The 12,133-nt window shown below is 46.6% G+C and overlaps 1 protein-coding gene across 5 annotated transcripts in view; it reads left to right on the plus strand.

Moving 5' to 3' along the window:
* The window catches only part of LOC144672993 (coiled-coil domain-containing protein 102A-like), a 447,451-nt gene extending 439,317 nt beyond the window's left edge, over window positions 1–8,134 (plus strand). For all 5 annotated transcript variants that reach the window (XM_078534991.1, XM_078534993.1, XM_078534994.1 and 2 more), the window contains one exon: window positions 7,734–8,134. In XM_078534991.1, the coding sequence (XP_078391117.1) occupies window positions 7,734–7,860 (127 nt within the window). In that variant the 3' untranslated portion in view covers window positions 7,861–8,134. The remainder of the gene's footprint in view (window positions 1–7,733) is intronic.
* The last annotated feature ends 3,999 nt before the right edge of the window (window positions 8,135–12,133 follow it).

A 12,133-nucleotide genomic window follows, 5' to 3' on the forward strand; every position in this document is an offset into this window, starting at 1 on the left:
TCCTGCACTCTTCATTGAACCAGTGTTGATCCCCTGGCTTGATGGTAATGCCGGGCCATGAGTTTACAGATTGTGTTCCAGTACTGTTCCACTGCAGCTGACGGCCCACTGCACCTCATGGATGCCCAATCTTGAGTTGCTAGATCTGTTCGAAAACTATCCCATTTAGCACGGTGGTAATGCCACACAACATGATGGAGGGTATCCTCAATGTGAAGGCAGGACTTCATCTCCACATGGACTGTGTGGTGATCACTCCTACTGATATTGTCATGGACAGATGCATCTGCGGCAGGCAGGTTGGTGAGGATGAGGTCAAGTATGTTTTTCCCTCGTGTTGGTTCCCTCACCACCTGCCACAGACCCAGCCCAGCAGCTATGTCATTTAGGACTCAGCCAGCTCAGTCAGTAGTGGTGCTACCAAGCCACTCTTGGTGATAGATATTGAAGTCCCCTACCCAGAGTACATATTGCTCCCTTGCCACCCTCAGTGCTTCCTCCAAGTGATGTTCAACATGGAGGAAGCACTGATTCATCAGCTGAGGGAGGGCGGTACGTGGTAATCAGCAGGAGGTTTCCTTGCCCATGTTTGACCTGATACCATGAGACTTCTGGGGTCCAGAGTCGATGTTGAGGACTCCCAGGGCAACTCCCTCCCGACTGTATCCCACTGTGCCGCCACCCCTGCTGGGCCTGTCCTGCTGGTGGGACAGGACATGCCCAGGGATGGTAATGGTGGAGTCTGGGACATGATCTGTAAGGTATGATTCCGTGAAGATGACTATGTCAGGCTGTTGCTTGACTAGTCTGTGAGACAGCTCTCCCAATTTTGGCACTGGCCCCAAGATGTTACGAGGGCTTTGCAGGGTCGACAGGGCTGCGATTGCCCTTGTCGTTTCCAGTGCCTAGGTTGATGCCGGGTGTTCCGTCCAGTTCCTTTCCTTTTTTGAGGCTTTGTAGTGGTTTGATACAACTGAGTGGATTGCTAGGCCATTTCAGAGGGCATTTAAGAGTCAACCACATTGCTTGGGTCTGAAGTCACATGTAGGCCAGTCCAGGTAAGGACAGCAGATTTCCTTCCCTAAAGGCTATTAATGGACCAAATGGGTCATGGTCATCATTGGACTTTTAATTCCAGATTTTTATTGAATTCAAATTCCAACAGGATTCGAATCCGGGTCCCAGAGCATTCCCCTGGGTTGCTGGATTGCTATCTGCTGTCCTTGTTCTTCTAAATGGTAGTGGTCGTGGGTTTGGAAGGTGCTGTCTAAGGAGTTTAGGGGAATTCATGCAGAATTCATGCAATCTTGTAGATGGAACACACTGCTGCTACTGTGCGTCGTTGGTGGATGGAGTGAATGCTGAAAGTGGTTATCGGGTGCGTCTTCCTGGATGGTGTCAAGCTCCCAGAGTGTTGTTGGAGCTGCGCAAATGGAGAGTATTCCATTACACTCCTGACTTGTGCCTTGTAGATTGTGGACAAGCTCTGGGGAGACAGGAGGAGTGTTACTCACTGCAGGATTCCGAGCCTCTGAACTGCTCTTGAAGCCACAGTATTTATAAGGCTAGTCCAGTTCAGTTTCTGGTCAGTGGTAACCCCCAGGATGTTGATAGTGGGAGATTCAGTGATGGTAATACCATTGAATGTCAAGGGGTGATGGCTGGATTCTCTTTTGTTGGAGATGGTCATTGCCTGACACTTGTGTGACATAAATGTTATTTGCCACTTGTCAGCCCAAGCCTGGATATTGCCGAGGTCTTGCTGCATTTGGACATGAACTGCCTCAGTATCTTAGGAGTCATGAATGATGCTGAACATTGTGCAATCATCAGCGAACATCCCCACTTCTGACCTTATGGATGAAAGGAAGGTCATTGATGAAGCAGCTGAAGATGGTTGGGCCTAGGACACTACCCTGAGGAACTCCTGCAGTGATGTCCAGTAACAGAGATGACTGACCTTCAACAATCACAACCATCTTCCTTTGTGCTAGGTATGACTCCAACCAGTAGAGAGTTTCCCCCCTGATTCCCATTAACTCCTGTTTTGCCAGATGCCACACTCGGTCAAATGCTGCCTTCATGTCAAGGGCAGTCAATTTTATCTCACCTGATAAGAGATAAGAGAGGATATAACAAGAGTTAAGCAAGAAATGGAGACTTTATGGATGAATTTAAGAAATAGAAAAGGATTTAAGATGGGCTACCCTGGTAGTAGCTGGAAGTGGTAACTTTTAAAAATGCTGAGATTAGACAAGCAATTGCCAATGGCAGTGTGGTTTGAAAAGGGGGCTTTAACTTTCATACAGATTGCAGATGAGCTCATCAGAACGGTAGTGATTTTTTTGAATATGTGTAGGATAGTTTTCTGAAACATTATGTCCTAGAACCCACATATCATGTTAGCTTTGTTCTGGGCAATGAGTCACATTTAATTAACAGCCTGAAGATGTCTGAGCTTTCACCACATGGCAGTTATAATATAATCAAGTTCAACATTGTGTTTGAAAGGGAGAAATGGCAAACACCTACTAAGATTGCAAATTTTTGTCAGGCTGACTTCAGCAAGTTGAGACATAGACTTTCCATAGTAACTTGGGTAAATCTGATCATGGCTAACAGGCACGATCGTTACTTGCCAAAATGGACAGGGATAGACAATTAAAGAGGGAAGAGTCACATCAAACTGAAAGAAACAAAAATGCAAAAGATAGCAAGATCCTGGTGAATGGATTAGATACAGAAAACAGCAAAGGGTGACAAAACATAGTATGAAGTACAAAAAGGAGGGATGAAAAGAAACTTGCAAAAGATATCAAAATCAGCAGAAAAATCTTTTACAATTTTATCAGGAAAAAGGCTGGTCAGGAGCAATGTGGGCCCCTTTAGAACTGATAGTGGTGATATTATCGATGATAGTAAGGAGATTGTGGAGATGATGAATAATGCCCTTGCACCAGTATTTAAAGTAGAGAAGGAGTTTGGAATGAGAAATATTTCAAAGAAGCTAATCTTGAATTAGCGATTGGACTCCCCACAATTAACATAAAGAAATTAAGAGCAATGAGGAAAATAATGACACTGAAGATTGATAAATTCCCATGACCAGCTGGTTTCCATCCCTGAGCTTTAAAGGAAGTCAGTGATAACATTTTCAATACCCTAACTATAATCTCCTGAAGCTCTCTCAATTCAGGAACTGTTTCTTTAAATTGGAGAACTGCTCATTGTCACTCCAATATTTAAGAAAGAATACCGTTCTTAAGAGCAGGAATTCTAGATCCGTTGGGAATTTGCTAAAGTCTTTCAGGATAGAGTGAGCAAACATCTTCAATATTTTCATCTGATTTACAGCACAGAAGGAGGCCATTCAGTCCTTTATTTCTGTGCCAGCTCTCTGCAAGAACAAGCCAGTGTGGAATTGTAAAGGGTAGTTCTTACCCTACAAACCTGTAAAGGTGTCTAAAGTAGTGACAAGGAAATGTCCATGGATGTTATTGATAATGATATCCATCAGCATTTGCTAAAGCATCTCAGAAGAGACTGTTGGCTAAAGTTGAAGTTCACAGAATTAAAGGCCAATTAATGAGCTGATTCGGAGATTGGCTGAGTGAAAGGAGACTAAGGGCCGAATTTTCACTCCTGAAGTGTCAGGGTCAGGAAAATTCTTAACTCCCCAAACCCGACTTGGGAGAAACTTCCCCAAAGTTCAGATTTTTTCCAGGATGTGGGGGGGCGGGCGCAGGGCCTAACTGGAGGGGAGGCCTGCAGCCCTGGGAAACAGCAGTGCTGAGGTAGCCAGAGGGACAGCTGGTTATAAGGCCCACCTAAGTGCTCTGGGATCTTGTCAGAGTTATAATAACAAAGTAAGGCCCTCACTCCTCACACCCCTTCACCCCCCTAGACACTCTCCATGCCCCATCTCAGCCAATTCATGTCACCTCGTGCCCCTGTCCACCGCCCCCATAGCACCCCACCCATTCCTTCATGAGGCCTTCATACTCTCCATGCCAACTTATGCAATCCCGCTAACCCCCATGGCCCTTTATTTCCCCTATGCAAATATGCTGGCAACCCATGTCCCTCGCCCACTACCCTTTGCCCTTACATCCTCCATGCCATCTCACCCAGTATCCACCATAGGCTGACCTCAGGAGCCATGGTGAGATGCAATAAAGTTCTAAGTATCTAATATAGACTTCACTATATTAAAAAAAAATAATTAATAGAAACCCATTTAATACATTTAAATCTCCTCAAGTACTGAATCACTTATAAAAAAAAACAAACATTTGTATTTATAGCCCCACATCAAAGACAGCTAAACCCTTAATAAAGACTTGGAACTGTCAATCAAACTGAACTTACAAGCCCCCCACTGTGATATTGATAGGTGTGGAAGCAGTCAAGCAGCACTAATACTATAATGAGTCCTCATGCTTATGTCAAATAATAATTGAAATTGCAAGCACTGATTTTTTTTCAATTGTAGGCTTTTCTTTGCAAAATTTAAAGAGCAGGAAATTTAAATGACTTGACAGCTTGACAGTTCCACAGATCTTATCCGCTTTTTAGCATGTCTACACTTAATCCCAAAGGGGTACCTGACCTTTCCAAAGAATTCTGGCAGATTTAAACCTTTTCCTCAAATTTGCAAATCCCATGAGTCACCTTTCAGAAACTTCGACAATAGAAAACTGCTTCTGAGTGAAGGCAGCTGCCTCTGTGAACTGCAGATGTGTAAAATAAATCCTGCTCTCATTCTTCTCCTGGCCAAAATGGTGAGTGTCGGGTATGGGGGCAGGAGCTCAGGATTTGAGGCTGTATTTTGTCTAAGGCATGGAGCCCTTCCATCTTTACACAAATTCATACCCAAGAGCAGGGATAATCGGCAGGTACTCTAAATGTCAGGATGGGACTAGTAATGTCCCACGAGGAGCTGCGTTGGAGCCTCAACTATTCACTTTATTTATTCATGACTTAGATGATGAGATAAGAGATCCACATATTCGAATTTTTTGATTTCACAGAGATCAGCACTGATGAAATGTCATGATCTGTAACATTAACCCTGTTCCCCTCTCCACAGATGTTGTCTGCTCTCTGAGTTTTTCCAGCATTTTCTCTTTTATTTTGGATTTCCGGCATCCATGAGGTCTTGCTTTTCAACAAACTAGATGAGTAAAGTGTGATTTAATCAAAGTTCTCAAAATATTAAGGAGAACAGATAGGGTGGTAGATTGGGAGAAATTGTTTCTACTTTTGAGAGTCTAAGACTAGGGGGCATAGTGTAAAAAATCGAGCCATCCCTTTCAGGAGTGACATCAGGAAACACTCCACACAGAGGGTGGTTAAAGTTTGGAAATGGCAATTAATGCCAGATCAATTGTTAATTTTAAACCTGAGATGATAGGTATTAGGAGAGGGGGCAAGGTGGGTATATGATGTTAAGTCACAGATCAATTCGAGACTCAAGGAGCTTACTGGTCTCCCCCTGTGCCTCCGTTCTATGAAGAGAGCCGAGAAGCTGGGTTTGCTTTCCCTTGGAAGAGAAGGTTAAGAAGTGATTTAATGGAGATTTTCCAAATCCTGAATGGCTTTGATAGGGTAGGTCACAGATTCCAGATCACAGTGAGTTGTCTGAAAGGGTAATGGAAGCAGTTGAAAAGGAATTTTCAAAAGAGAATGGGATTAAAAACTAAAGGGAAACTATTTGCAGGGCTAGGGGAAAAATTAGGGAAGTGGGATTCTAGGTAGCATTTTCAAAAGGTCAGCACAAGTATACTGGCTTAATGGCCTTTTTGATGCTGTATCACTCTATGGGTGGTACCTTGTGCCCTTTCCTGTCGTGGACTTGGTGGTGGGAGCATTAATTGGTGCAAGGGTGGCAGGTGAGGCCCAGCTGCCTTCCACCTCACTATCAATTGAGGCCCTTAAACGACCAATTGAGTTCCATTTAATCTTATCTCACCGTTGCTGGTATTAACCCAGATCGGTAATATTGAAGATGCTGGAAATCTGAAATAAAAACCGAAAATGGCAGCATCTGCGGAGCGAGAAACAAGAGTTAATGGGCTGGATTTTCATCCTTGAGGCAGGTAATGGGAGTCGGGAAAATTCTCGAAAGCCCGCCAGAACATGTCAGGAGTGACGGGATTTTCATTGTGGGGTGGGTGGAGGATTGCAGGCTGCAGTCAGGCCAGCCGGCAGGAAAAAAGTTTGGAGGCAACCATGGGGGCTGCTGAGTGCTGAGGCAGGCTGTTTCAATGGCCCAACTCTGTGCTATGGGACTTCATCACAGTTACAATGAAAGAAGTCCAGTCCTCACCCCACACACTCCCCATGCCCTATCCCATGCCACCTTATGCCCCCCACACACCTCATGCCCCTCATGCCGCCATGCCAATGTATGCCCTCACCCACCCCCTATGGCCCTTCATGCCCCCCATGCCTATTCCATGTCCATTCACCCACAAAACACTGTATAGAGCCACCGAACCCCATAGTGAAACAGGGTGTGTTTAAAAAAACAGTTTTGAAACAGAAGGGCATTCATTGATAACTTTCCAGTTAATTAAAAAGAAGTCCTTTTACTACAGGGCAATAGAAGTATCAATCATCTAGTGCATGAGGAGGACCTTTTCAAATTACCTTTCACCCTCTGAAGTGCCATGAACCATGACACTTTGAAAAGTTGTCCCAACATCATGAAAATTGTGGAGGACTGGGACATGCCTATCCCTGCAATGGAACCGGCCAGGTCGGGAGTGCAGGGTGTGGGCTCACTACCCAAACCAGCCAGCACCCTTAAAATCAGAAACCCCGGGAATGGGTTCAGGAATCCAGAATCGGATCCTGGCCACCATTTTCACTCCTCCATGGAGTCTCCCCAACTCCATGAAAATCCAGCCTAATGTTTCAGGACGATAACTAGGGTTGTTTTCTTGGGAACAGAGTAGTCTGAGGGGAGATTTTATGGAGGTTTATAAATTGATGAAGGGTTTGGTTAGAGTGACTGGGAAGGACAGAGAGGCCAGTGATCATGGGGCAGAGATTAAAGTAATTGGTGGAAGGATTAGGGGAACTCACTGTCTGAAAGGGTGGGAAAGACAGAAACCCTCGTCACATTAAAAAAAACATTTGAATATGCACTTGAGGTGCAGTAACCCACAGAGCTATGAACCAAAAGCGGTAAAGTGAGATTGGGCTGGATAGTTTAGTTCAGATGGACTGAATGGGCCGCCTCTGTGCTGTAACTCTTATATTTCCATGTAGGTGTGTTGAATGTTGAAATGCTGGCTCTAATCTTATTAAAGGTATTTAATTTTGAGAACTTTTTTCTCTTTCATGGCTTCAGTGAACATTTGAGCCAGTCCGAGGTGCAGGTAAAGTCCCCATAACCCAGGAGAGATGAAAAAATAAAAACAAAAAACTGCGGATGCTGGAAATCCAAAACAAAAACAGAAATACCTGGAAAAACTCAGCAGGTCTGACAGCATCGGTGGAGAAGAACAAAGTTGACGTTTCAAGTCCTCATGACCCTTCAAAGTGAACGGTCATGAGGACTCGAAACGTCAACTTTGTTCTTCCCAGGAGAGATGCATTGGTATTGCTGTGGTACTCTGTCTGCCCTGTGCACTGGACCTGGTTCTCACTGAAGGCCAGTGGATTATTTGTTTGTGTAACCTGTTATAATCTTTTCAATCCTAAGAATTTTCTCCTGTGTCACACAGGCTGAAGAGGCAGCAGAACCCGGTGCTCTTTGGGAAAAGGAGCAGTCGCTTTGGTCCGGATGACCCCAGTGAGACTGGAAGTGATTTTGATGACGATGTTGAAGAGTTGCAGCTGCAGGTTCCATAACTGGACGAAGGGCTTGTTGGGATGGTCAGCCTCTCAGTGTACCAGGGGTGCTGGCTGGGATGTGGCCATCAGAACTGGTTACGGAGGGAAAGCTTTGAATAGTGTGTGGAAATACAGAGTCTTCAGTGACTCCCGTCTTTAAAACATGATTCTCTTAAAACAGTTGTCACTAACAAATGCTTTATGCTTTATAAGATATGTGTACATTTTAACAGATCATTGTAAACAATATATTTACATGAATTTTCTATTATAAACTTGTGTATTTAGAGAATGATCGGGTGCGTTTGTGAGTTTTTGGAAGTATTTCAGCTGTTGTATCACCAGCTCCAAATTTCATTGCAAGCTTCAGGAGTAGACCAACAGAAGCAGCATCCGTGTTCTCCATTCAGATGTCCCTAATCTATAAACTGGAGCAGCCAGCCTCTCATGAGGGCTCTTCAAGAGATTTAATAGAGTTGTTGAAAATCATGAAGGGTTTTGATAGGGTAAAGAAGGAGAAACTGTTTCCAGTGACAAGAAGGTGAGGAACCAGAGGGGACACATGGTTAGGGGAATTGTAAATGGAACCAGAGGGGACACATGGTTAGGGGAATTGGAAACAGAACCAGAGGGGACACATGGTTAGGGGAATTGTAAATGGAACCAGAGGGGACACATGGTTAGGGGAATTGTAAACGGAACCAGAGGGGACACATGGTTAGGGGAATTATAAACGGAACCAGAGGGGATTGGAAGAGGATTCTTGCACATACACAGGTGTTCTGAACCACATTGCGCTGCGTGAAAGGCGGTGGAAGCGGATTCCATTCTAACATTCAACAGGAATCTGGGAATTAATTTCAGGGTTTATAGGGAAGGAACAGGAAAGACAAGATTCAGACTGACACTAGAATCCCAGCCGTGGCTTGTGTGCTCATTACTGATCAGAGATATAAGCCCTTTTCAGTCCACAGGACTATTATCAAACACAGTCGACACTACCCTGCAGCAGTATATCCGATGGCTGGGCGGCTGGGGGAATCCTTGCCATATCTTTCAATCGGGGTCTGTTACAAACTTTGAGAGGCCCACGAAGTGTAGTGCCATCCCAGTGCACTCTTTATATTTGCAGTGCATTGTCAGCAGAATAGGCTTCATTACAGCCCTGTCCACTCCAGATATCAGTCTTCTGCGCTTCTTATGCCTGATCCTGAACTCTCAGATAAATGCTGCATATCAGTGAAATAAAATGCTAGCAAATCACTTACTTTGAGGTGAATTGCACAGTGCCTAGCCCACAATTAATTTAATGTGCAGCCTTAGCTCCTCTAGGTCCTGCATACTGTGGCAGGTCCATGTCAGGTCACTGGAAGCTGCACCTGCCTCCTGAGGATTTCAGCACAATTTTTTGCTTCCTTTAACTGGGACTGGGCCTGGATGTTGTGGAAACTGCCTGGACTCTGGCCCTCTACCTTCCCAGTCTGCTCAAACCTCCTGCAGCCCCTACAATCCTCCCTATCCGTGTAACCTCCTCCAGCCCCAACAGCCCTACTTATCTCTGTAACCTCCTCCAGCCACTACAGCAATCCCTATCTGTGTAACTTCCTCCAGCCCCTACAGCCGTCCTTATCTCTGTAACCTCCTCCAGCCCCTTCAAGCTCTCCCTATCTGTGTAACCTCCTCCAGACCCTACAGCCCTCCCTATCTGTGTAACTTCCTCCAGCCCCTATAGACCTCTCTATCTGTGTAACTTCCTCCAGCACCTACAACCCTCCCTATCTGTGTAACTTCCACCAGACCCTACTATACTCCCTGTCCGTGTAACCTCCTCCAGCCCCTACAATTCTCCCTATCTCTGTAAACTCCTCCAGCCCCTACAACACTCACTATCTCTGTAACCTCCGCCAGCCCCTACAGCCCTCCCTATCTGTGTAAACTCCTCCAGCGCCTATAGCCCATCTTATCTCTGTAACCTCCTCCAGCCCCTACAGCACTCCCTGTCTGTGTAACCTCCTCCAGCCCCTACAACCCTCCCTATCTGTGTAACCTCCTCCAGCCCCTACAACCCTCCCTATCAGAGTAACTTCCTCCAACCACTATAGCCCACCTAATCTGTGTAACCTCCTCCAGACCCTAAAACCATCCCTATCTGTGTAACTTCCTCCAGCCCCTAAAACCCTTCCTATCTGTGTAACCACCTCCAGCCCATACAACCCTCCCAATCTGTGTAACCACCTCCAGCCCATAAAACCCTCCCAATCTGTGTAACGTCCTCCAGCCCCTATAGCGCTGCTTATCTGTGTAACCTCCTCCAGACCCTAAAACCATCCCTATCTGAGTAACTTGATCCAGCCCCTACAACCCTCCCAATCTGGGTAACTTCCTCCAGCCCCTACAACACTCCCTGTCTGTGTAACCACCTGCAGCCCCTAGAATACTCCCTGTCACTGTAACCTCCTTGAGCCCCTACAACCCTCCCTATCCGTATAACTTCCTCCAGCCCCTACAACCCTCCCTATCTGTGTAACTTCCTCCAACCCCTACAACACCCCCTATCTGTGTAACTTCCTCCAACCCCTAAAGCCCTCCCTATCTGTGTAACCTCCTCCAGCCCCTATAAACCTGCCTATCTGTGTAACTTCCTCCAGCCCCCAAACCCTCCCTGTGTAAATTCCTCCAGACCCTACAGCCCTCCCTATCTGTGTAACCTCCTCCAGCCCCTATAAACCTGCCTATCTGTGTAACTTCCTCCAGCCCCCAAACCCTCCCTATCTGTGTAACCTCCTCGAGCCCATACAGCCCTCACTATCTGTGAAACTTCCTCCAGCCCCTATAGACCTCGCCATCTGTTTAACTTCCTCCACCACCTACAACCCTCCCTATCTATGTAACCTCCTCCAGCCCCTACAATTCTCCCTATCTCTGTAACCTCCTCCAGCCCCTACAACACTGCCGATCTCTGTAACCTCCGCCAGCCCCTACAGCCCTCCCTATCTGTGTAAACTCCTCCAGCCCCTATAGCACTCCTTATCTCGGTAACCTCCTCCAGCCCCAACAGCACTCCATATCTGTGTAACCTCCTCCAGCACCTACAACCCTCCCTATCTGTGCAACCTCCTCCAGGCCCTACAACCCTGCCTATCTGTGTAACTTCCTCCAGACCCTACAACCCTCCCTATCTGAGTAACTTCCTCCAGCCCCTACAACCCTCCCAATCTGTGTAACTTCCTCCAGCACCTACAACCCTCCCTATCTGTGTAACTTCCTCCAACCCCTAAAGCCCTCCCTATCTGTGTAAATTCCTCCAGACCCTATAAACCTGGCTATCTGTGTAACTTCCTCCAGGCCCAAACCCTCCCTATCTGTGTAACTTCCTCCAGCCCCCAAACCCTCCCTATCTGTGTAACCTCCTCCAGCCCCTACAACCCTCCCAATCTGTGTAACTTCCTCCAGCCCCTATAGCCCCGCTTATCTGTGTAACCTCCTCCAGACCCTAAAACCATCCCTATCTGAGTAACTTCCTCCAGCCCCTACAACCCTCCCAATCTGTGTAACGTCCTCCAGCCCCTACAACACTCCCTGTCTGTGTAACCTCCTCCAGCCCCTAGAATACTCCCTGTCTCTGTAAACTCCTCCAGCCCCTACAATTCTCCCTATTTCTGTAACCTCCTTGAGCCCCTACAAGCCTCCCTATCTGTATAACTTCCTCCAGCCCCTACAAGCCTCCCTATCTGTGTAACCTCCTCCAGCCCCTATAGCCCTCATATCTATGTAACCTCCTCAAGCCCCTACAGCACTCCCTATCTGTGTAACCTCCTCCAGCCCCTAGAATACTCCCTGTCTCTGTAACCTTTTCCAGCCCCTACAATTCTCCCTAACTCTGTAACTTCCTTGGGCCCCTACAACCCTCCCTATCCGTATAATATCCTCCAGCCCCTACAACGCACCCTATCTGTGTAACTTCCTCCAGCCCCTACAGCCCTCCATATCTGTGTAACCTACTCCAGCCCCTATAAACCTGCCTATCTGTGTAACTTCCTCCAGCCCCCAAACCCTACCTATCTGTGTAACCTCCTCCAGCACCTACAACCCTACCGATCTGTGTTACTGCCTCCAGCCCCTACAACACTCCCTATCTGTGTAACCTCCTCCAGCCCATACAGCCCTCCCTATCTGTGTAACCTCCTCCAGCCTCTACAGCCCTCCCTGTGTGTGAAACTTCCTCCAGCCTCTACAATCCTCCCAATCTGTTTAACTTCCTCCAGGCCCTACAACCGTCCCTATCTGTGTA

This window comes from Cetorhinus maximus, unplaced genomic scaffold (assembly GCF_964194155.1).
Source record: "Cetorhinus maximus unplaced genomic scaffold, sCetMax3.hap1.1 HAP1_SCAFFOLD_188, whole genome shotgun sequence".
Lineage (NCBI taxonomy): Eukaryota > Metazoa > Chordata > Chondrichthyes > Lamniformes > Cetorhinidae > Cetorhinus > Cetorhinus maximus.